Source organism: Eublepharis macularius, chromosome 3, assembly GCF_028583425.1.
Source record: "Eublepharis macularius isolate TG4126 chromosome 3, MPM_Emac_v1.0, whole genome shotgun sequence".
Lineage (NCBI taxonomy): Eukaryota > Metazoa > Chordata > Lepidosauria > Squamata > Eublepharidae > Eublepharis > Eublepharis macularius.
Window position 1 is genome coordinate 10,031,435 of NC_072792.1, and position 26,109 is coordinate 10,057,543.

At 52.5% G+C, this 26,109-nt stretch overlaps 1 protein-coding gene across 1 annotated transcript in view; it reads left to right on the plus strand.

Annotated features, from left to right (window-relative positions):
* The first annotated feature begins 9,298 nt into the window (after positions 1 to 9,298).
* Positions 9,299 to 26,109, plus strand: part of PCDH17 (protocadherin 17) — a 220,694-nt gene continuing 203,883 nt past the window's right edge. Inside the window, exon 1 of the mRNA XM_054973509.1 lies at positions 9,299 to 11,932. Within this exon, the coding sequence (XP_054829484.1) occupies positions 9,299 to 11,932 (2,634 nt within the window). The remainder of the gene's footprint in view (positions 11,933 to 26,109) is intronic.

Genomic DNA, 26,109 nt, shown 5'->3' on the forward strand with positions numbered 1-26,109 from the left:
CACCTAATTCTATATCCTTTACCCCCTCCCTTCCTCCAATGGGAATCAGCAGCAGAACTAGATTTAAAATTCCTGGATCTTTGAAGGCAAAAGCCCAGACATCAGTTCCTCCTTCCCAAGAGAAGGAAAGGCAAGCAAATACTTCCAGTCCTCCAGCATTCTTGGCCTGTTTGGGGAAAAGCCCCAGACTGGCAAATGTTGGCTGATCTTCGACTTTCCTTTTTGGCCAGATTTTTTAATTCTACCCTGTCTTAAATTAGCTCAAGGATGTCTGACCCCCCATTTGACCCTCACAATGATCGTATGAGGTAGACTGGGCTGAGAGGGAGGGAGAGGAACTGGTCCCCCCCCCCCCAAGGAGGATGGTTGTATGGAACAGCTCTCGAAGTGAACTAGGGTTGCCAGCCTCCAGGTAGTGGCTGGAGATCTCCAGGAATTACAACTGGTCTCCAGGCCACAGAGATCAGTTCACCTGGAGAAAATGGCTACTTTGGGGGGTGGACTCTATGGAATTATGCCATGCCAAGGTCCTTTCCCTCCCCAAACCCCACTTTCTCCAGGTTTTACTCCTCAGAGCTCCAGGAATCTCCCCACTTGGAGCTGGCAACCCTAAAATGAACCCAAGATCTGGGTAAAAGCATGAAGGCTGTTTGCTCACATACACGTGGCTAGATCATTGACACATGGAATCGTATGACAACAGCCCAGCAGGCGGCTTTATTTTGGTGGTGTTACAAGCTGACTGGATATCGTTTGTATCACCATAAGCTGTCTCAATACGCTTTTGCCATAAGCTGTTTTAATTTTCTTTTACTTCGTTTAGAACCAACCACAGTGTCAGAAGGGAATCTCCACATACACAGAGGCAGTCAACGTCTGAATACCATTGCTCGAAAGCTACGTTTATTTCCTTCGTTTATACCCCCAGGGGCTTAACGTCATTCTCTTCTCCTCATTTTATCCTCCCCACAAGAGTCCTGTGAGATACGTTAGGCTGAGAGTGGCCTGAGGTCACCTGGCAAGCAGAGCCGGGATTCAAACCTGGGTGACACTCTAAACATTACGCCACACTGACAGCAACTCATTATGAGAGGAACACAGCTTAAAAGCAAGCTTGAGTGAAGCCCTTTTGTTGATGAATGCGTTGTGTGTGTTTGTGTGTCTTTTAAAATAAACGCTCCCATTGTTTTCACACCCCGTTATGTTAACATGTCTTTTTCAAACCTTCCACCACTGTCTTTGTTACCGGTGCCACCGGCTGCCCTGGCTCTCCACCAGCCAATGTGCCCCACCAGACACAAGTACCGTCTCCGTGCGCTAGAGGGAACCATTTCCTAATTGCAAGGTTGCCTGCCTTTCATGCAAACGAGGTGAAAGTGGCAGTCAGCTAGGGAATTTCTTCATGCGGCTCGAGGCGTTTTTTTGGAGGGGGGGGGGAGGTAAGGGATTTTGTAAAACTTGCAAGGTAGTGGGGGGAAGAGAGGAGAGAGGCCTCCCGCTGCAGAGCCACCGCTCTACAAGGATAGGGTTGCCAACCTCCAGGAAAGGCTAGGCGATTTCTAGACTGACAACTGATCTCCAGGCTACAGAGACCAATTCCCTTGGCTGCTTTGGAGGGTGGATGCTATAGCACTTCATCCTTGCTGAGCTCCACCCTCCACATCTCCAGGAATTTCACAAATCAGAGTTGGCAAACCTAGGTGGGGGCTGGAGGTATCCTGGAATTACAACTGATCTCCAGAGAGATCAGTTCCCCTGGAGAAAAGGGATGCTTTGGAGGGGGGACTCTATGGCATTATGCCCTGTGGAGGTCCTCCCCCACCCCCCGCCCGCTTCCCAAACCCTGCCCTCTCCAGGAATGTACATACCATGAGTTGGCAACCAGAAGTCCCTCCAGCCAGTCCTTTTCAGGCTGCTTTCTGCCGCTCTCCCTACACTCTCAGGCACTGGGTGGGCACTGCACTTGGGTTTGCTAAAACAGAGCCTTTCCGCACAGCTCTCTTGGCCTAGGAGCCCTGGCTGAAGCTGAACGCCTGAATGCTGCCGTGCTTTTAGGGTTGCCAGCTTCCAGGAGGTGGCTGAAGATATTCCAGGATTACAACTGATCTCCAGATCACAGGGAATAGTTCCCCTGGAGACAATGGCTGCTTTGGAGGGGGGACTCTATGGCATTATGCCCTGCTGAGGTCCTAAACCTCCTCAAACCCCACCATGTCCAGCGCCCGCACCCCCCCGGCCAAATCTCCAGGAATTTCCCAGCCTGGAGCTGGCAACTATGCGCTTTCCCACCAGTTGCCAACTCTGGGTTTGGAAATTCCTGGAGATTTGGAGAGTGGAGCTTGGAGAGGGTGGGGTTTGGGGAGGGAGCTCAGCGGCTATGAGATGCCATAATTAGGGTTGCTAACCTCCAGGTGGTGGCTGGAGATTCCCTGGAATTTCAGTTGATCTCCTGGTGACAAAGATCAGTTCTCCTGGAGAAAGTGATTGCCTCGGAAGGTGGACTCTGTGGCATTATACCCCGCTGAGATCCAGCCCCTCCCGGCTCCGCCTCCAAATTCTCCAGGAATTTCCCGACCGGGAGCTGGCAACCCCAGCTAGCCTCCCTCCTCCAAAGCAGCCCTTGTCTCCAGGAGAGGTGATTTCTATAGGCTAGAGATCAATGGCCACCCTGGGAAGAGCCCCGCGCTCCAGCCTGCGGCACTGGCCCCCTTCCCCATGAATGATTCGCGGGCCCTCCTTCCCCACACGGCTCATTCACAATTCATAAATGGCAGCCGGGCTTGGCCTTCATGGGCGCGGATCAGGCCTTTCGAGCCAGCCACAGGGTCGCCTTCCCTTAGGCCGAGGAGGGGCGGGGGCGGGCGGGAGGTTCTAGGGTTGCCAACCTCCAGGGGGTGGCTGGAGGTCTCCCAGAATTACAACTGATCTCCTGGAGAAAAGGGCTGCTTTGGAGGGTGGCCTCTGGGGAACCCTACTCCGCCGAGGTCCCCCCCCTCCCCCAGACCTGCCCTCCCTCTGTCCCCCCCTCCCCTCCCCCAAAGCCTCCAGGCGTTTCCCAGCAGGGAGCTGGCAAGCCTGGGTTCGTTTCCTCTGCGGAAAATCAGCCCCCTCTTGGTTTCCTTCCCGGCCAGCCGGAGGCCCGCGGGGAAGGGCGCCGGGGCCGGAAGGGAAGAGGGGCCGACTGGCCGCCGCGATCCCGTCGGAGAGGGTGGCCGGGCTCTGCTCGGGGCTCCTCGGCAGGGCAGTCTCCTGGCGGGCGCGGCGCGGCTCCTGCATTGCAACGCCCGAGGCGCTTTCCGGGGGGGAGGGATCCCCGAGTAACAGGGGCCTTACTTCCGAGGAGACCGGCGAGGGCTCGTCCTCGACGCTGCTTTGAGCTGCCGCCTCCGGCGGTTTCCCTGCAGCAGGCAAAGCCCGGCGGGCCCTTTGATGCCGGAGCAGCTCTAGGAGATGGGGGGGGGGCGGATTTTGCATTGAAAAGGAGCGGCGGGAGGGCCTGGGAGACCCAGGCTGCGGGGACTCCCGGCTAGGGTTGCCAGCCTCGGGGGGGGGGTGGCTGGAGATCTCCCGGAATTGCCCTCGATCTCCAGGCCATAGAGATCAGTTCCCCTGAAGAAAGTGGCAGCTTCAGAAAGCAGACTATGGCACTTTACCCTGCTATCCCCAAACCCCGCCCTCGCCAGCCTCCTCCCCCCAAATCTCCAGGAATTCCCCAACCTGGAGCTGGCAACCTCCCCCCCCCCAGGGGTGCAGCAGGAAGTCCAGGACCAGGCCGTGAGATCTGACTTGCAGGGTTGTTGTGAGGACGAAAGGGAGGAACGCAGAACAATAGAAGCCACTTTGGGCCCCTCGCTGGGAGGAGATGAAGCGGGCAGGTTGGTAGGTAGGTAGACAAATAAATAGACAAATAGATCCTATTCCCTTCTTCAGCAAAAATATTTATTTAATTACTTCAGTTGTACTTCACCTTTCGCCCCAAGCTGCTTGTATCATTCTCCTTTCCCCCCATTTTATCCTCAGAACAACCTTGTGAGGTAGGTTAGGCCGGATGACTGGCCCAAGGTCAGCCGGCAAGTTTTAGTGGCAGAGGAGGAGGAGGGATTCCAACCTGGCTCTCCCAGATCCCGATCCACCACTCCGCCACTCCGGTTCTCATTTGTGGACCCTGCAGGATTGGTCCCCCATCAAGCTCCCCTACTGACTGCTTAGGGAGGCACAGGGCAGGAAGAAAACGGAGTCATTTGAAAGGCGGTGCTGGAGGAGAGTTCTGCCGTCACCAGAGACGGCCAAAGAGACCAATAAGTGGGTTCTAGATCACCTCAAGCCTGAATTCTCCCTTGAAGCTAAAATGACAAAACTGAGGCTCTCGTACTTTGGTCACATCATGCGAAGACAAGATTCACTGGAAAAGACAATAACGCTAGGAAAAGTGGAAGGCAGCAGGAAAAGAGGAAGACCCAAAGCGAGATGGATGGACTCATAGAATCATAGAGTTGGAAGGGGCCATACAGACCATCTAGTCCAACCCCCTGCCCAGTGCAGGATCGCCCTAAAGCATCTCTGACCAGTATTCATCCGGCCTCTTCTGGAAAACCGCCAGGGAGGGGGAGCTCACCACCTCCCTAGGCAGCTGACTCAATCAAAGAAGCCACGCCCTCCCGTTTGCAGGACCTGAGCAAGCCTGTTAATGAGAGGATGCTCTGGAGGTCTTTTATTCATAGGGTCACTGAAGGTCAGAGAGGACTTGATGGCAAATAACGCACATTAATTGGCTGTAGCTCATCCGTTGCGTGGGAAGGGACTGGCATTGCCTGGCTTGGCCCCCACCAGCGGTGATGCCAACCCAGGAAGCCCTGGACAGTGGAGGTCTAACCAGAAGAGATTCTGCAGCCGGCCTGGATGTCACACATTCGCATGGCCTGGAAATCCGTGCAATCCTAGGAGAGAGCTGGCCCGGGCGTTCTGCAGGCAGTCAATGTCACAGCCCTGTTCGAATTCACACTTTCCTTGGATCTTGGCCTGGAAAACCGAGTTTGTGGACTAAGCGCTGCCTGCTCAGACACGGACCTCAACTTCCCTGCCTGTTTCTGGTCGAATTGTTCTGTATCACCCCTCCCTTCCAAGGGAACTCACGAGTGGCCTTATAGCAAGAGAGACGTTTGGTCTCTCAAGGTCCGCATTGATTGGCCAGAGTTCTGTTCACATGTTTTATTTTATTTATGTCATTTATAGTCCGCCTTTCTCACTGAGACTCAAGGTGGATTACACAGTGCAAGGTATTAGTACAGTCAATATCAAGGACATTTCCACAAACAATGCCATAGGGTAAATGAACATAAGTTTACAAAGACATAGCATTCATTAGAGTCCAATCCAGAGTTGAAGAAATGCTGAAACTGAAAATACGGGCTGGCATTAGACATTAGACCACATGAAGCACAAGTAGCTCATAGGAGCACATATTTAAGGCAACAGGTAGTACATAATGCAACACAGTGGTGAATGGTCTATGGTCCTTAACTCATTAGGGAAGCATCTGAGAGCCCCTCCTTATAATACAAAATCCTTTCTGAATAATTAAGTTCTGCAGCGTTTGCAAACACCTTTACACCTGGCATGTACCTTTGTAATCTGTTTGTAAGAAAGCGCCAATACGGGTTCATTTTGCGACCGAAACCCAGAAGGGGGGCTTTGCATTTATTATTTGCTTCATTTATCCTCCACTTTCCCCGCAATGGGATCCAAAGTAGCGGACATCATTCTCTCCTCCTCCTCGTTATCCTCCCAACAACCCTCTGAGGTAAGCTGACAGGTCATGTGACAGGTCACCCAGCAAGCTTCCGTGGCAGAGCAGGGATTGCCCCAGAGCACTAACCACTACACCATTCTCCACCACACAACAACTGAGCCAGGAGAGACAATGACACAAAGAGCAGCTTTGATCCTTCAGTAACCTGTGCCTTTTGGGCTGTTTTCTTTTGCCCTTTCAAATCATAAGAGCTACACATGCCTTTTGCATTTCCTTCTGCACCAAAAGATGGCACGATGGTAGAGACACCTCACTAGCCCACATTTGGTCCATAATCTCGGCGATTGGTTGTTGGGAGGATACAATGAAGGAGAGGTGAACTATGTAGACCTCTTTGGATCCCCTGTAGGCTGAAAAGCAGGGTATGAATGAAGTTAGAGCAATAGTATTGTGGTATACTGTCCCTGGACGTGGAGGTTCCATTGTGACAGCATGGTTGGTTCTACAGCTGCTTGCTACAACTGGTTTCTACAGCTGTTCTACCACTTCTTTATGCCAGGGCTGCACCATGCACAGAGTAGAGGCTGCTTGTAGGGAGAGCGGGATACAAATTTATTTATTTGCTCTCTCTCTTGGGGAGGAGTCCTGGTGAGTCCCTAACCTACCACAGGAACTGTTGGAATGGTGGAGTATCTACAACTTCAGCTCGAATGACCTATTAGGCACCTTTCCTTAGAAGCAATGTAGTGCTGATATCAGAAGGAAATTTCTTTTTCCAAAATTCACTTTTTAAAAATACAGCCGCCGATTTCTCTGACTCTGTTTTTTCCCTCCCTCCTTTAAAACAAGGCGATGCTCCATCACGAAGGGTAAGCTTGCCTCTGAGCGTGTACAGAGTGAGATTTTTTGGACCTCCCTTCCTGCCCCTCCTTTCTCTGATTTTCTCTTTAACCCAAACAGAAGTGATTAGAAAAAGACTCCAAATTTTCCCAAAGAGGAAAAGAGAAAAAGAAATGGACGGTTGGATTTTCAGGGAAGGGCTGGGCAAAGAAGTAGTAAGCGAATGACTCTCGACCCCAGGAGCAAATCGCAGGGGTGTCCAACGACCTCCCACTCCCCAAGAAGCCCACCGCACAGCCAAGGATTCTCTGTCTCTTTGGATGAAAGCCTGCCCTCGAGTCACAGCCGCCTTCCGGCGACCCCTGCTGGGGTTTCCTTGGCCAGAGACTCACAGAGGCGGTTTGCCATTGCCCGCCTCTGCAATGCTGGTCTTCCTCGGAGGTCTCCGATCCAGCGACTAAGTAAGGCCGGTTTCTGCGAGCTGACGCGATCAGGCTCTCCGGGGCTCTCCAGCTCGCCGCCCGCCAGCAAATCCCGTTCCTCTGCGGCGAGCTCGGTCCCGAGGAGGCGCGCAGGGGCCCGCCCCCTCCCGCAGCCCCGCCAGAGGAAGCCTTTCGCACCGTCACGCGTCGCCCCGCCGCGCAGCCCCTCCTCGCCGCCGGGCGCCGCCAAGCCCCGGCCGGCCCGCAGCCCCCGCGCGCGCCTCGATGGCCCGCCAGAGACCCGCGGCGCCCAGGCCCGCCCCCAGCGCCCGGCGGGAGCGCCTCATTGGAGGGCGGCCGGGGAGGCCGGGCCCTCCGCGGGCCGCCATTGGCCGCCCCAGAAGGCGTCTCGAGGTTTAAGCGGCGGCGAGGCGAGCGGCGAGTCAGTCTGGAGAGGCGGCCGCGGGCAGGGCGGAGCCGCCTCCGCCTCTCCTTCCCCGGGGCCAACTGTTGCCGCCGTGCAGGGGCGGGCGGGGCCGGGAGCCTCGGCCGCCCCGTGCCACACACGCCCGCCCCGCAGCCTCGCCGGGCACGAACCAAGCCGGCCGCGCTCGCTTCGCAATAAAAGCCCCGAATGCCGCGGGAAGCGCTCGCCGTGCGGACTGCCCCGGTTTGCCTCTGCAGCCCGGCGAGCCCGCCGAAAGTTACTGGCGCTCTGCTGGACGCGCCCCCCCCCAGACGGTTCACACGTGCAACGCCAGGCGGAGGCACAGGCAGACTTTCCCGGGGAGGGGGGCGTCCCGCCTGCGGCTGAGCCGGGGTGGAGGGGGGGGCGTTCTGCAGTGGCCCCGGGATCGACTCCCGCGGCCTCCCTCGCCCCCGCTCTCCAGCGCCGTCTCCGCTCCGGGTGGCGGCTGCAACTCGGCGCTGGTGTGTGCGAGCGGGGCGGGGGGGGGGTTGCCTCCGTCTCGCCCGGCCGCCTGGCAACACCTGCAGTTGGGGCTGCGCTCGCCACTGGCGCGGGGGGGGGGGGCGCCTGCGTCTGCCGGAGCCGAAACGCGGCTGGTCGCCTGCAAAGAACAGGCGGGGGGGGGGGAGAAATCCAGCGGGGGGGGATAGTCCAGGCCGCCCTACCCCCCCCCCAAGCCACGCAGGGGCCTCGGCCCCCTTGTCCCTGCCGCGCAGTCTGGGGGAGCCCCCCCCCGCGCTTTGGGGACCAGGCGGCGCTGAGCGGCTGCCGCGGCGGCGGGCTGGGGCGCGCGTGTGGGTGCGCGCGGAGGGGGGGGGTCCCTCTCCTCCCCCCCCCCAATCGCCGCGTCCAGCCCGGAGCTGCCTGTTGATCTCCTCGAGGCCGGCCCGCGCGCCCGCGAGAGGTGGTGCGCGAGAGCGCGCGTCCGTGCGCGCGCCAGGCCAGCCGAGTGAAATCCAACTGCAGCGAGCGGCGGAGGGCAGCCTCTTCCAGACACGCACCGAGGCGGCAGCAGCAGCCGCAGCAGCAGCGGCGGCGGTGAGAGGCGGGCGAGGTGGCGGCGGCTCCCGCTCTCTCGGCACCAGCCTGGCCGCGCTGCCTCGGCTTCGCCCGCGGGCTCCTTTTCGCCGCCGCCTGCCCGCAGGGCTCTTCGTGGAGGAGCAGCCCGGCGCGGAGGAGCCACAGCCCGGCGGGGCTCTCGCCTCCCCCCGCATGCCTGGCCGGCCGCCGGCGTCGGCGGAGGGGGCCGGGGCGCGCGGGGGTGCCGGAGCCAGGCAGCAGGCAGCGGCAGCGGCGAGCCGGGCGCCTTCCCGGTGGCAGGCGGCGGGATGCGGCTCTGCGCGGCAGCCGGGCGGGCCGCCTTCGGGCTGGGACTGCAGCAGCGGCGGCGGCGGCGCTGAGAAGCGGCTCTCTCGCCCGGAGCCCCCGGGCTGCCGACGCGCCCCAGCCGCGCTCCGAGCCCCGCGCTTCTGCCGCTGAGGACCCGCTGCGTCCCCCTCTCCGGTGGAGCTGCCTGCGCGTCCCCTGAGCGGCTGGCGAGCCGGGCTCCAGGGCGGGGGCTCGGCGGCTCTGCGGACAGCTCCCTCCCTCGCCCTTCTCCACTCCCCCCGGGGAAGACGCCGGCGCCGGATCTCGCCCTGGGAAGTTGGCCCCAGCCGGCGGGGACTGCAGCAGAAGCCGCGGGCGGCGAGGCGAGGCCGGGCAGCGCCTGCGGACGGCCGCCCTCCATGGTGGCGCCGGGGCTCGGCGGCGCAACAGGTGCTGGAACTTGAGGCGGGCAGCGCAGGGGAAGGCAGGGCTGGCGCGCCGTCCACGGGGATGTCCCTGCCGGGCGCCTGCTGCCTGCTGCTGCTGCTGCCGCTGTGCTGGGCGCCCGCCCTGGCGCTGAAGAACCTCAACTACACGGTGCCCGAGGAGCAGGGCGCCGGCACGGTGATCGGCAACATCGGCCGCGATGCCCGGCTGCAGCCCGGAGGTAGCGGCGGCTCGCCGTCGGCGGAGCGCGCCCGCGGCGGCGGCGGCGGCGGCGGCGGCGGGGCCCGCTCGAGCTTCCGCGTGCTGGAGAACTCGGCGCCGCACCTGCTGGACGTGGACGGCGAGAGCGGCTTGCTGTACACCAAGCAGCGGCTGGACCGCGAGGCGCTGTGCCGCTGGAGCGCCCGCTGCCTGCTCTCGCTGGAGGTCTTCGCCAACGACCAGGAGATCTGCATGATCAAGGTGGAGGTGCAGGACCTCAACGACAACGCGCCCGCCTTCCCGGCCGAGCAGGTGGAGCTGGACATCTCGGAGAACGCCGCGCCGGGCACCCGCTTCCCGCTGGCCAGCGCGCACGACCCGGACGCCGGCGAGAACGGCCTGCGCACCTACCTGCTCACCCGCGACGACTACGGCCTCTTCGCGCTCGACGTCAAGGCCCGCGGCGACGGCACCAAGTTCCCCGAGCTGGTGGTGCAGAAGCCGCTGGACCGCGAGGAGCAGAGCCACCACACGCTGGTGCTGACGGCGCTCGACGGCGGCCAGCCGCCCCACTCGGGCACCGTGCAGGTCAACGTGCGCCTGGTGGACTCCAACGACAACAGCCCCGTCTTCGAGGCCGCCTCCTACGTGGTGGAGCTGCCCGAGAACGTGCCGCTGGGCACGGCCGTCATCGACCTCAACGCCACCGACGCCGACGAGGGCACCAACGGGCAGGTGCTGTACGCCTTCAGCGGCTACACGCCCGAGCGGGTGCGCCAGCTCTTCAGCCTGGACCCGCAGAGCGGCCTCATCCGCGTCAAGGGCAACCTGGACTACGAGGAGGGCGGCCTGCTGGAGATCGACGTGCAGGCCCGCGACCTGGGGCCCAACCCCATCCCGGCCCACTGCAAGGTCACCGTCCGCCTGCTCGACCGCAACGACAACGCGCCCGCCATCGGCTTCGTCTCGGTGCGCCAGGGCGCGCTCAGCGAGGCCGCCCCGCCGGGCACCGTGGTGGCCCTCGTGCGCGTCACCGACCGCGACTCGGGCAAGAACGGGCAGCTGCAGTGCCGCGTGCAGGGCGAGGGCAGCGGCGGCGACGGCGCCGCCCCCTTCGCCCTCGAGGAGAACTACGACAACCTCTACACCGTGGTGACCGACCGGCCCCTGGACAGGGAGGTGCAGGACGAGTACAACGTCACCCTGCTGGCCAGGGACGGCGGCAGCCCCCCCCTCAACTCCACCAAGTCCTTCACCGTCCGCATCCTGGACGAGAACGACAACCCGCCCCGCTTCAACAAGAACCTCTACGTGCTGCAGGTGCCCGAGAACAACATCCCCGGAGAGTACCTGGGCTCCGTCTTGGCCAAGGACCCGGACCTGGGCCAGAACGGCACTGTCTCCTACTTCATCCTGCCCGGCCACGTGGGGGACGTCTCTATCTTCACCTATGTCTCCATCAACCCCACCAATGGCGCCCTCTACGCCCTGCGCAGCTTCAACTACGAGCAGACCAAGCACTTCGAGTTCCACGTGCTGGCCAAAGACTCGGGCTCCCCGCACCGCGAAAGCAACACCACTGTCCGCGTCACCGTCCTGGACGTCAACGACAACGCCCCCGTCATCGTGGTGCCCGCCCTCATCAACGACACTGCGGAGCTTCAGGTCCCGCGGAATGCCGGGGTGGGGTACCCTGTGGGCACTGTCCGGGCTTTGGATAGCGATTTTGGGGAGAGTGGGCACCTCACCTATGAGATTGTGGAAGGCAACGAAGAGCACCTCTTTGAGATGGACCCCGAAAGCGGGGAGATCCGCACTCTGCACCCCTATTGGGAAGAGCTGAGCCCCGTGGCCGAGCTAGTGGTTAAGGTCAGTGACCACGGGAAGCCCAGTCTGTCCGCAGTGGCCAAGCTGATAGTCCGGGCCTTGGCCGGGCCTCTGCCGGAAGCTGGGGAGCCCCAGGTGAACGGGGAGCAGCACAGGCGACCCCACTGGGACTTGTCGCTTCCCCTGATTGTCACCCTCAGCACGGTTTCCATTATCCTGCTGGCCGCCATGATCACCATCGCTGTCAAGTGCAAGCGTGAAAACAAGGAGATCCGCACCTACAACTGCCGTATTGCTGAATATAGCCACCCCCAGCTGGGGGGAGGGGGCAGCGGTGGCGGTGGGGGAGGAGGCGGGGGCGGGGGCAAGGGCAAGAAGAAGAAGATTAGCAAGAATGACATCATGCTGGTGCCCAGCGAAGGAGAGGACAGCCGGGGGCCCCTCAACGTCATGAACGTGGTGAGCAGCCCCTCCTTGGCCACTTCTCCCATGTACTTTGACTACCAGACTCGCCTGCCCATGAGCTCGCCCAGGTCTGAAGTGATGTACTTGAAGCCCGCCTCCAACAACTTGACTGTGCCCCAGGGCCACGTGGGGTGCCACACCAGCTTCACGGGGCAAGGGACAAACCTCACAGAGGCTCCCCCGAGCCGGATGTCCATAATTCAGGTAGGAGTCTTTTAGAAATAACTGGGTGCCTTTTGTGTGCCAGGCATCCAGAAGGACCAAGAGGTTCGGTGGCCCAGAGCCGACCAGATTGGTCCAGTGGCACCAGGGGTAGCCAGGCTCCTAAAACACTATTTTAAAAACCCCGTAGCAATAAAGCATCGCAGCACTTTGAAAGGGGGGTCAGATCTAGAACCAGGGTTTTGTGCAGGTGGCATCAGGATAGGGTGCGTTTGCCTGGAATGTTCCTTGGAGCGAGGAAGGGTGGTGTGGAGATGCTCCGCCACTTGTGAAAATTGTTGATATGGTAAGCAGTGGTCACTTCCTTACACACATCACACACACACACACATTTGGGATTTCAGCTGAAGAAAACTGCAGATGGCAGAGCATGAAGCCTTTCCGTTTAAGTCCAGAAGGAACTCTGTTCCAAAATGTATGCTTTTAACATTTAAAACGACCTACTAAAACATATGTGCCCATCTAAATATTTATTTTGGATAGAGGGCGGCCTCTCTTCGGAGTATACTGCCCCTGCCTCTTTAATTTTTCTTGATGGAGTTAGACCAGCTGCATGGCAGAATGCAGCCGTGGTTAAGCCTCATGAAGTCCCTTTGACAGCCGCTGGGACCGTTTAAGCACCACCCTCCTGTTTAAATCGATGGGATTTGAAGGTGCCTGACTCTGGCAGGTATCTCTGCCTTCTCTCTGTAGCTGCAATTTAGGGGATTAAAACAAATTAGACGGACATGCGTTATGAGACCAGTTAACCAAATCATATTTCTAGCTGGCCAGCATTCATCTTTAGTGAGTGCAACGTAGTAAAGAAGGTAGGGTTGGTTCACACGTGCACGATCACATCCATATCACACGTACATATATATGTATGTATGTGGGCCACTCTGTGCCTTAAATTATGCCTCTCCCTTTGTGTGTGAAGGTAGGAAGCTGTAAAATGGACACAACCCTACCAGAATTTAGCACTTGGGAGACCCAAGGATAATAGTAGTGTTAGGATTTCAGCGCATGGTTAACTCTCCAGTTAAGATCAGTGCAATTGGAACATGCTTAAATTAAAGGGCTGAATTGTGTCCTCTGTTTTTTGTTCGGACCCCCCCCCTCCCTTACATGCAAATCAAAATAGAATGGCATTGACTTGGGTTTACTTCAGGGAAGTTCATAATTTGCTTTATTTCAAGGCAAACCAAAAAAAAAAAAAAGGGAAGGGAAGGAGTCTTTTAGCTTACCACCTAGGTCCCTTTTTAGTCCGATCTTTTTTCTAGGACTGCTCTAGAGAAACTGGGTGGCGTTTGGCGGCCCAGAAGCCCAGTCCTCTGGAGGAAGCCCGAGCTCCTGGTTTAAGTCCAGTGAGTTCCATGTACTCCGGTGGTGCTTAAGTGGGATGGATTTGAGAGTCCATCTTTACATTATGCAGAAAGACGTGATTGAATTCTGGACTGCCCCACTTTAGAGCACAAGCATGGGGGGGTCATATTTTTGAATGTTTCCCCATGTGGGGGGGGGATCCCTGTACAAATAAATCCTCCCCGTGTGTAGCAAACTTGCAAGTCAGAAAGAATAGGTTAGTGCATACCGAGCCCCAGTGTGCAAGTTGACCACAAGCAGGAGGGTTTTTGAGAGAGCATTCAAAATTGTGACACCCCCCCCCCCATGTGAAGCGGTAGAATCCCAAATTCCACCACCTTCATTTGCAGATTTAAGTTTTCAGGGCTGTGGTGAACAGCAAGACTTGGCCGCCGCTTGCTTGTTTTTCTGTATCTAGTAAATGTTGGAGAATCGTTGACTGGGAATGCATTCCAGGGGAGGCTGTGGATAGATGGCTGTTCGGTACACTGGCCAATGCCGTATATTTTATTTTTCCTGTGCTGCGCTGAATCACAAAGGAACACTCCACAAGTACCCCAAGCGACACAGATTTTTTTTTTTCATGCTCCAAGCTTTGCTCTTCATTTCACCAAAAACAGATTTGTAACAGGTTTCTGTTCAGTTTTTTACTGCTCTCTGGCTACCCACTTATCTCTGTAATCCTGTGCACACTTAATTTGGGATTACATTTCTCCCTGGGATTTACATCTGAGTAAACAGACCTAGAGATCGCCCTGCGAAAGCTTCCCAACCAATTGTGCTTGAATAGGACCAAGAGCCAGAACCTAGAACGGGCTGTACGGGTAGCAGCAGGCTCGTGGCTGGGGGGCATCATAGACAGGGAACAGGGTCAGCCCCCAGCCCAGTGGTATGGCTGCTTTTCCTTTCCCTCTCTCCTGGGCAAAGGGCATGGCTGCCTTTCATTCATCCAGGGAAGAGGAGGGCGTGGCATTTGGGAGCCATGTGGCGATGAAGGCCTTTGACTTTGCCTTTGTTGACAGTGTCCCCTTAAGAACTAGAATGGCCTCCTATGTACATTGCAGATATTTGTGTGCGCGTGTGTATGTGTGCACATGTGCAAACATACAGGGGCTTAGATTCCTACAATATTCTTAGTTTTCCTTTCATGAGTTCGTACCCCTTGTCTGTCATTATGATGGGTTTTCCCCCGTTAGATGATAACCTCAGCAAACGGGGTGGGTTGGTAACTGATAACTGGCAACTCTCAAGCCTAAAATTGAAGTCTCTGGAGTTTTACGTTTTTTAAAAAATAAGTAAGGTATGCGTATGTGGGGGAGATGTTCCCACACAAGGTCACTGTGAACTGTTTTTCAACCCTCTATTGAGTTGTATCGCAGAAACAATTTCATTTTATGCTTATCCTGGATGTGTGCTGCTATCAATTAGGTTGAGCTGAAGCAATACTCAAAATCTGAAATTGATTTTAACAAAAAGTGACACTTAGAGGAAGAAGATTAGGTTAGGGCAGAACTGGAGGTAATTTGATTTATAATTCATGCATTTAAAATGGATATTTTTTTTGCCAGTGGCATTTGTTTAAGTCATGTCTTTAAAAAAATGTAAAAAGTCAGAATAACGCCCCCCCCAATCCCCCAAACTTCTCAATTCAGTGTAATAGCTATTTAAATATTGAGAATTATATTTTACTAAAATGATGTGATATCTGTCTAAAGCAAATAGCGGTTGGTCCTGACTGATTTAGGATTTTAATGTAGTGTAAAATCCCAGTTGATAAACATGATACTCTTCTTTAAAAACAGTGTATGCTGTGTAATATTATTTTTTTGTCCTGAGATCTATATAAAACTGAAAGAGGAATTTCCTCCCTTAAAAAGGTCTTCTGTGGTTTCTGTAATATTCTAACCATCCTCGCTGTGGAAGGCAGTCACTCTAACAGTACCTACCGGGTGTGCAGGGAGGGTAGCATAAATGTTCAGCGGCGGATTAATTTCTTCCTCTTTAGACTTTAGAAAATCAGGATTACAGAGGTTTACATTTTTAAAGAAGTGGTCTTCTGTGTCATTTCTAACCCCATGTCCTAACTCCGCTGAAGTCAATCTACTGCTCGTGCATTTTAGATGCAATAAAATATTGTAATTAAGGGGCTGTGCCTGCATCACGCTCCTGCAGGCTAAGGGTTGAAAACTCATGTGGACCCAAGCGGAGTGGTTCCTTCCAGTCCGTCCCGTTAACAGCGGAGGCCTGAGTTCCTGGCAAGCGGAAGGACAGAGACGCAGCTTTTCTTCCTTTCTTGGCATGGAACTGCTATGGCTTGGAAAGCATTGCCTCCTGCATTTGTTCCAAGTACAGGAGCCCTGCTGGACAAATCCTGGCCACACTCCTTGAGGTAGGTCAAAGGCAGCAGGGCGAGAGGCTCAGTTAGAAAGACGAGCGTGTCTTTTGGTAACGCCATTCCAATGGACCGACATGCCGCTTGATATTTTAAAAACATCATTACTGCTTCTGGATTGTTTCCCACCAAATTCCAGGGTTTGGAAAAAGCCAGACAGCGTGTCATGTGCCTCTCCAAGAGCAATGCACAGCAGGAGCGGTTTGTGGATTATCACACTCGAGGCTGCTGGTGGGAAAGATCGTACAGTGCTGTCCTAAACTGGGTCGTGCACTGTTAAATTTGGATGATTACCCATTGGGGAAAAGATTCTTCCTGTCCACAGAGAATGAGTGGAGGTGCCTGATTCCTGTGTGCAGTAAGATATTATCTTTCCCCCAGCAAAACATACAAGAGTGTCGTACGAGAATGTCTGAAGCATTACCCGTGCCCTTGATACAGCGGAGTTTGTACTTGGCGGGAAGGGAAACTCCAAAAATAAGAGTTGGTGTCGTGGTTAGGGTGTTTGGCTGGGATCCAAATTCCCCCACTCTGTCCTATAGCTCACCTTAGACCAATCACACACTTTCAACCTAGCCCACCTCATAAGGTGGTTGTGAGAATGAAATGAGGAAAGGAAACCATGTATGCTGCCCTGAGCTACTTGGAGACAGGGCACAATGCAGTGTAATAGATAATAGATGTCTTAGGTTAATAGAAATGTTACAGCGCTTCAAGTGTGTCTGGGTGGCATTTTTGGACATGTGAGAACCAACTTTTGCTCCTGAGCAGAGAGCTCTGAGACAGTGTCTTTTCCCAAACTTTTCCTGTTATTACAGAATACACCAGAGCTAGATTCAAGTCCAGTAGCACCTTAGAGATCAACTAGATTTCCAGGGTATGAGCTTTTGAAAGGCAAAATTCCCCCCATCAGATCTGATGAAATCTAGTTGGTTTCTAAGGTGCTACTGGACTTGTATCTTGCACTTCTACTGCAGACTAAGACAGTTAAAGATTCAAACGCCATCAACATGCAGAGTGAGAGAGCAACAGAGAGCCGGTGTAAGAATGCCTGCTGGCATCACTGAAATGATAACTGATCAACATGACTGATCATTGACACCTTGGTTAAAGTTTCTGCAGCCCAAACACTAGTAATTGCAAGGCCATTTCCACACACGTTGAATAATGCACTTTCAATGCACTTTCGTAACCCTTTGGAAGTGGATTTTTTGTTCCACACATGGAAAATCAGTTTCAAATGTTCACTAAAGAGTACTGAAAGTGGATTATCCAACGTGTGTGGAAGCAGCCCAAGTCTTTTGTCAGGAAGATGGGACACACACAGTCTCACAATAAGTAATATATTTAGGAAGGAACACTGTACATAAGCTCTGCATGGTGCATACTTAAATGACTGGAAACTGTTTATTATTTCCCTTCTGCTAAAGCATCTCACACTCTTCTGCCCCATAAAAACCTTTGCCTGCCATTCCTGTCACACACTGGCTATCCTATCATCCCACCTGCTCTTCCAATAGTCCTTAATTTAAAGATTTCTTTTTCTGTTGTAAAGAACCATACTTGGTCCTTTATTGAGGCACATGTGGCTCCAGAGGTGGAGGTTGCTGACCCCCGAAATAGACTGTTTTTGAGGTTATACAATAAATGCCTAGAAGGGTTCATATACTGCAGTAGTAAAATGCAAACATTTTACTACTACTAGTCCTCTCAGGATGAATTTCCTCCAGGCAATTTAAATGATAGCAAGCATTTGAGGGACTAGGAGCCAAGCTACAAGTGACTCCTGATACAGGTCGGACTCTTGTCAGCTTCCCTCAAGTTTTGATGGGAAATGTAGGCGTCCTGGTCTGGCAGCTGTGATGGAGAGCCAAGCTGTAAAACGAGGACGCCTACATTTCCCATCGAAACTTGAGGGAAGCTGACAAGTGTCCGACCTGTGTCAGGCGTCACTTGTAGCTTGGCTCTAGATCTCGGTTGACAGGCCTGCAAGTGGTAGCACTTTCACATGTTTAGGGAAGGAGGACCTGCTGGGGTGTGTGGGGTTGGTGGTTAAAGTTTATTACAGAACTCTTCAGTTAAGCAGCCAGGGTGGTGGTGTGTTTAGCATGCTTGGCATGGGCTGGAGTAATCTTCTCTGCCACTGTACCAGCTGCAATCCCTGACAAACCCAGTTGAAAGAATAAGGCAGAACATGGTTGCTGCCCATTTGAGTAGGCAATATAATCTCAATGGGCGAATGGTCTGATTTGGTATAATGCAACTTTGTGTGTACAGATCCTCATTCTGCCAGTGAAGGTCCCTGGACAATCTCAGCTTTACCTGATAATGTGGTGGGGGGGAGAATTCCTGAGCGGCTTAAGTGAGGGCAGAATAGCAGTGCCATAGTGGCCCTGGTAGCTTGGCATCTTACTGTGCTGTTAGTTTGGTCTAGGCTGGGGAGACACGGGTGCTTATGCAGACCAGAAAGTATTTCCCCCCCCCCTCCCTGCAATAGACATTATTTCATTATAAACTTGATTGTGTTTGTTCGTAGCCCTGGCAAACGACACCAAGAAAAAAACAACGCAAACAGTGCAAGTTAAATGTCCATTAAAAATTAAAATACATAATAATTAAAGTCAGAGCAAGGAATAGAAAATTAAGAGTAACTTTACTGTTCCTTTATTAACACATCAGGTCCAACACAGATCTCACATATCAGACCGAGCTTAGTACTCAAAATTGATCGATCAGCCAAACTAGCAACAGAGGATTTTGTCAGTCTTTATAACCCAAAATGTTATTTAAGAGAGTGGCTAATACAGCTAACCGTGCAGTCCTGCTGAATACAATGTCAGAGTGTTTTTGTATACTCGATTGATTAATTAATTTATATAGCACTTTTGTCCCCAGTGCAGACCCTAAGTGGCTTGCAACCGTCTTGCCTTCTCCGTTTTATCCTCAAGAGTCAGAATAACCCTGCGAGGTAGGTTAGGCTTACAGCATGTGACAGGCCCGAGGTCAGCCAGCAAGCTTTCATGGCAGAGCGGGGATTCGAACCTGGATCTCCCTGATCCTAGTCTAACCCCACACAACACACTGACTTTTTGCAGAACTCTAAAGCTCACTTTATAACATGTTAACCGGCAGATAATATAAACATTAGACCGGGAACTGACAGTAAATAAGCATCGGTTGTGAAGCACAATCCTATGCAGGCTTACTCGGGAGAAACCCGAGTAAAAGTTCTAGTGATGCTTATTTATAGTATCTTGTCCTTTGTCTATAACAAGGTGCTGTAACTCAAACGCAGCTTATTTGAATTTAGAGAGGCTGCTGTGGCTAAAAGTAGAATACCTTCAATTTGGTTGGTTGTGGATCAGGTGCTAGTCTGGGGTTGCCGCCAGGCATGGAGTTCAATAAGAAAAAGCTTCACCTGCCACGTTTCTTTGTCCAGAAGCCCCTTTTCAAAGCACAAGGGCAGAGGGTGTAAAAAAGATGGTGATGCTACACTGACTCTAGAGCAAACCTGCCCAAGATGTGATCCCCCGCCTGCGTGCGAGGTTGCCAACTCCCCACCCCTCTGCTGTGGTTCTGGGACTGCCACAAGTTAAGCAGGCCTGGTGAAGGGGCGACTCAGTGGTTTGTAAGGAGCTTAGGTGGGTCATCTCAGGCTTGCATGCTGTGTGACCTGCTAGTTAGGGTTGCCAACAACCTGGAGAGAAAAATTCCTGCCCTCTTAAGAGAGGCTCGATGGGATTTTATTTGCCATGTGACGTTCTTGAAAAGCTTCACCTGCACGTGGCCACACATTAAACCCCTACGGGAACACTTTTCTCCAGGCCGACTGGTGACTGGACCCCCTTCCCATACAAAACCACCCCTTCCCATCCAGCTAGGCTTTCTGACCTGGTTGGTCTGAGATAACCAGATCTCAACAAAACTGAGATACTAAGCAGGGCTGGACCTGGTTAGTACTTGGAGGGGAGAATACCAAAGGACTGCTGTTATTTTTATTTTTAATGTATGTTATTTCTAGTTTGCTTTTCTCATAGAGACCTAATGCAGATTGCACAGTGTAAGTCAATAAGAACTGTGGCTGGAACAGCTCGTAATGCAACAGGTTATAGCAACAGTCAGTACAGAAGAGTATAGTCTGCAGTCCCTATCCCTTTTTCAAAGCATCTCTCTAAACCATTTCGGCACAGTATAGCCTTCCTCCCTGTCTCAAAAAGCTCTCCTAAGTAGTTCAGTTTTGCTATGCAGAAGCAGGCAACGGCCAACCACGTCTGCTTGTCTCTTGCTTCGAAAACCCTGCAAGGTTGCCGTGCGTTGGCAGAAACTTGATGGCACCTTAAGTAAGCCCAGTTAAGCTTTTTTAATTTGCCAGACTCTTTTCACAGGCCCAAGCAGGCAGCACAAGTGAGAGGTTTACTGGTAGAAAAGAGCAAGAGTCCAGTAGCACCTCTAAGACGAACAAAATTTGTGGTGGGGTGTGAGCTTTGGTGAGCTTCTTCAGATAGTTTATTGACTGATATTACTTGTGGGGAGGGCAGTGTGCTTGACTTGAGTTCTGTACAGGCGAAAGCAAATCCGTCTTCTTGGCAGTGTTACCACGTTAGGTTGGCTTAAAAATGGATTTGCTGTCTTCCACCAAGGTGCTCTCCCCTCTTGCTTATTTCATAGGACAGGCAGTGTGGTATAGTGCTTAGATTGTGGGCCTGGGGCTTGTGAGACTTTTGCTGATGTCTCCACTGTCACGGATAGGTTTGCCAATCTCCAGGTGAGGCCTGGAGACCTCCTGGAATTATAACTGATCTCCAGACTAGAGGAAATGGCTGCTTTGAAGAGGGGACTCTTATGGCATTGTACCCTGATGTGATCCCTCCCCAAACCCCTTCCTCTCCCCAAATCTCCAGGAATTTCCCAACTTGAAGTTGGCAGCTCAACTTGCTGGCTGGTCTGCCAGTCACACCTTGTGTTTTTCAACAGGTTGGTGTGAGGATCGAAAGAGGAAGGGAGAATCTGAGCTCTGTCCAAAAAGAGCAGAATGTCAGGCACTCACTTTGCAATATGTGGAAATGGCTTTGCTGGCAAGTATCAAGGTTTTCCCTTTGGGGTGTAGGTCGGCCACCCTTTCTTCATCCGGCCTTTAACAGCAACCTGACACTCAGAGCAGAACCACAAGTGACAAAAGGCACAGGTTGGAGACTTGTCAGCTTCCCTCAAGTTTTGATGGGAAATGTAGGCAGCTTGGCAGAATGTTGGACAAGTGACAGTTGAAAAGTCCATTGGACAGCAGTCACAGTGCCACGCTGCAAGACTAGGATGCCTACATTTCCCATCAAAACTTGAGGGAAGCTGACAAGTGTCCAACCTGTGCCTTTTGTCACTTGTGGTTCTGCTCTCAGAAATGAAGCAAATGGAACTTTTTAATGACATCGGTGTCTACTAGAGATAAACATTTTTACTTCTTTAATTTCAGTGTGTCTGGTGGTGGTTAAAGGCGCAGGATCTGGGCCAGAAAATGGGTGGAAAACTTACTGTTCCGTGCTGAGGAAGAAAAGATTTTGGGGGGAGGTCACGATAAAGATTAGGATTGTTCTATCCCATAATCTCAGTAGATTCAGACCAGAGCAAAGCACTTATTCGCAGAATGCCTAATTAACTTGTGGGTTTGGCCACCACGCAGTGTTGTCATGGCTGCTCATTGCGATTGTTTTAAGGGCTCTTAGTCTTTAACGCTCACCAAGAATTCGACAGGAAGTGGGATGGAGGAGTATTATGGGTGGGCAGGGGGAGGCTTTTTGCTCCAAGCAGGGAAGGGACATGCATGTTTGTTTCCTGCTTGTTCAGCGTAAGAGTAGAGGAGGAACAAATATTTATTTTAAGGGCCTGAGGGACGATTCCAGGGCCTGAGGTTTGATCCTCAGGATGGGGTGAGCAATATAAAAATCAACGATTGTTCCCTGGCGATCAGAAGCCATGGCAAGTGAGGAGAAGGGCCGTCGAAGAGCTCAAAGGCCCCCGAAGGTTTCTGTCTCCTCAGTTAAGAATCCCTGTATTAGGCAAACTTAGAGAGCAGAGGCCGATCGGTGGCTGTTAGCCACCATACTTGAATGGAACTTCCATGTGAAGGAGCAGGATACCTCTGAATGCCAGCTGATGGGTGCAGATTATTTGGGAGCTTATTTGGGACCTTCCAGAGGCCTCTGTTGGAAGCAGAACACCGGATCAAGCAGGCCTTTGCTCTGTTTCTCCTCTTGAACAATTCCATTCTTAATCCTACCTCAGTCTCTTGGAGATGGATTTTCTCCCATTTCCTTCAAACCCAGGCACACTTGCATGTAAAATTTATTTATTATTTATTTATTAGATTAGATTTTTAGTCCGCCCTTCCCGCCAGACGGGCTCAGGGCGGGATACAGCATTTCAGATTACATAAATACAGCTAAAAACAGATAAAACAGTATATAAATAACATTAAAACAACTTTATACAATGCAGCTTCTCTTCAGATGGCGACGATAAAATACTACTTTTCAAGCCCTGGCTCATATGTGGGGTGGTGGGCAGATCTTTAGTGTGGCCGGTGGGGCCCAACCTAGCCTCCGCCATATGCCTGGCGGAACATCTCTGTCTTACAGGCCCAGCGGAAAGATAATAAATCCCGCCGGGCCCTGGTTTCCTCAGACAGAGAGTTCCACCAGGTCGGTGCCCGGACCGAAAAGGCCCTGGCTCTGGTAGAGGCCAGGCGGGCCTCCCTTGGGCCAGGGACCACCAACAGTTGTTTATTAAATCACCCCCTCCCTCAGTGTGGGGGTAACTGCAGTAATTTCGTATGAACAAGAAAGAGGCTTTTTGAGAAAAACACGTCTGGCAAACAAGCCGAGCTTCCTTTTCCTCCCTGTTTCCGAAACAAAGATGAAAGGATTGATGGATAAAGGGAAATCTGCAAATAGAGATTCTTTAAAGCGACACAACAGCATTTGTTGAAAAGTATCTACATACGCCATTTGTGCTGTGGATCACAGAGAATATTTAGGATGGTCCTTGTGATGCGCTGCAGAGAGGTTTGTTAATATAGCGTGAGCAGAGGCTGAATAAGACAAGCGTGGCTACCACTTTTTATTGAACACCGGCAACAACAAAAAGCCCTGTTTACAAGGAACTTTCAAGCTGAGAATTGCCGGGGTGTGTTGTAGTAGCAGTCCTGTAGCATTTGAAGATAAAGTACAAATCATGGGTAATGCTTCCAGGCACCTGATGTTTACAATGTGTCAACAGATTACTGTCAAATCCCAATGCAACCTCATCACCAGGTGTTCTAGTAGCATCTTGAGGGGGGAAGAGAAACCCCATAAGCCGTTTCTCTGTTGTTTGGCTAGATGTTATTGCTCCATTACTTGCTTTAAGAAACTTGAGTGTTTTTACTTTGAGAAACTTCAGTTGGGCTGGAGGGCACTGAAAAAGAAAAAAGAAGAGAAATGTTTTTCGACGCTGCTCGTGTGTTGAACATCAGAAGAATCCAATATCATAAGAGGCACATTTTTAAAAAAACGTTCCCCCCCCCCCGCATCTGTCATAAGTGTAGCAATTTTCTGTTAGTGGAGTTAATGAGATTAGCTAAGCAAGTGGAAACACGGGCTCATAATTGTTTGTTTTCGAAAGAAAAATCCTCCAGACAAGAAAAGTCTCAAGAAATCCTGCTTTGCAATCTCAAGCAAGTCCATCTGGAAGTAAAAAGTTCTAGAACGTACACCCTAGTAGAAGTCCAGAAGGTTTGAGTGAAATAGCTGCAACGGTCTGTAAAGTAAAAATGTGGAAGATGCTACATCTCACGACTGGGAAATTGCTCCTACTCAGAGAGGCACACCCGCAAATTGTAAGATTAGGGGCAAAAAAACACCAATATGACCAGGAACGGCTCAAAGGATTTTGTTGCCTCAAGCAAAGTACAGTCATTTCCCTCCGTGGACTGTATTACCCCTATTGGCTGCCCAAGCTAGGCCCTTCCAGTGTTGCAGAATCTGTCCAGTAGCCCTGCAAGCCCAGAAGGAGAAGTCTGTCTCCCTTGCCTGTATTGCTGGGAGAGAGCCCCTATGGTGCACCAATCGTCTTCCCTGCCGTGCACCAGTAGTTGCTTGGGTGTTGTGCCAGAGATTATGACATGTTTAGATGATTCTATATACATTTATTTATTCAATTTATACCCCAACTTCTTCCCTGATGGGAACCCGACGAGGCTTTCATTTTTCTCTCCTCCATTTCATCCTTCCAACAACCCTGCGAGGTAGGTTTTTGTTAGACAGTGTTGGACACAATTACAGCAGATACCCCTGTGACTTCATTGCCTTTTTCATAGCGTATTATAATACCTTATCACTTGAGAGCATTGCAGAAGCTTCACGTTTGTCTGTACAACAGTCCAGTTAGGTGGATCAGTGTGGTCATCTTCTCATTGTAAGGAGATGGGGGCTGGGCTAAAGTCATCGCAACAGATCTGTTCCAGATTAGGTTCGCCAGTTCCGAGTTGGGAAGGTTCTTCCGATTAGGGGATGGAGCTTGGGAAAGACGGAGGGAGCTGCGGAGCAGAGGGACCTGAGCAGGGTATATAATGCCTCAGAGTCCGGCCTCCAAAGTAGCCCTTTTCCACCCAGGGGAACTGATCTCTCTAGTCTGGAGATCAACTGTAATTCCAGGAGATCTTCAGCCCCCACTTGGAGGTTGGTAACCCTCTCCAAACAGTTTATGGGGCAGTCTGAGTCTGGGCGGGGGGGGGGGTATCCCCTGGTTGGGGGGGGGATATGGTGTTTTGGGACTGGTTTTCATGCTTTTATTTCTATTGTTTTCAACCCTTGTTTTATAATATTGTTTTTACGTCGTTGTCACTCACCTTGGATGCATGGGAGAAAGGTAAATATTATTTTTAAAAATCAGGTTTGAGAACTCGCAGTTCTCCGGCCTCATTTTCTGGTCTGCCAAGGCTTGGCAAGCGCAGTCCACTGCAGCAGAAACAAAGCATTTATTCTGGTGTGTCTCAATGCCTACCTGGCGGACTGTGTTTTAACTTTACAGACCTCTGTTTGTGCTCTGAAAGCAGCCACGGGATCCCCAGCGGGGACCGCAGCCCTCTAAGGAAAGGGGACACCCCCACTCCCCTCTACAGCTGGCATTACGTTCAGGGGGCGTTGCTGGGTTGGCTTCAGTTGTGCCGCTCCTCTTGGCAGAGTCTGCGGCATTCTCCGAAAGCACAGGCTGTCGCTTGCAGCCTGGATGAGAGGGAAAACACACACAGCCGCTCCGAGGTGGGCCTCGGGGCTTTAGGCGGCACCCCTGGCTGACTGCTTTTGAAGGTGGGGGGAGTTTCAGAAACAATTTGCTGGGATATGGGAGACGGATGTTCAAAGAGGTGTCGGGGGACTCACAAAGCCCTTTGGATCTTGCCTGCCATTTCTTCCTATCTAAACCTCAGGTTTTGATTCGGTCCGACTTAATACTGTGGCACTTCTCAGCTGTGGAGGCAGGTCCGCTTGTTTATAACCCGATCTTATGTACATCTTCTCTCCTACCCAATTCATTCTAGTGAAAGGAACACCTCTGTTACTTTCTACTGTTACTTTTTACTCTAACAGTAACACCTCTGTTAGTCTCTCGCCATGAAAACCCCACCAGGGGTCGCCATAAGCCAGCTATGACTTGAGGGCATAATTTCATTTGCCTTGACCTGGATGTGGATAAATGAAGTAAATAAATACGTGGCTGAGAGGATTTGATCGGTAGCATTGTGGTGTTATGTCTGATGTGGTGATATCAGAACGCTTAGACAATTCAGCAAGTCACAGCGGTATAAACAGAATCAACGTCCGTCACTTACCTAAGGAGGGACCATGGCTCATTAGCAAAGCATCTGTTGGGCATGAAAATAGCCCAGGTGAGCTTGATCTCATCAGATCTCAGAAGCTAAGCAGGGTCGGCCTTGGTCAATAATTGGAGGGGAGACCATCATCAAAGATCAGGGTTGCACAAGCAACCAATGGCAAGCCACCTCTGTTAGTCTCTTGCCATGAAAACCTCAGCAGGGGTTGCCATAAGTTAGATTTGACTTGAGGGCACTTTCCACCACCACCACTTAGCATTAATGTGGCCCCTGAGACTGTTCACAGAACTTTATGTGTGCTACGTCATGACAATCCTTACAACAATCCTGAAAGGTAGACTAATATTATTATACCTATATAGCAGATGGATATCTGAAGTGGGCTTCCCTCTAGGGTTTCCAACCACCAGATGTGACCCAGATTGTTCCTGGAATTACAATGGATCTCCAAATGACAGAGATCAATTTCCCTGGAGAAAATGACTAACAAATACTTTGTTTGCACCTCTTATGATTTGCCAAAATTATCATCCCCACCAGCTTCCGGGAAGGTGTGAACAT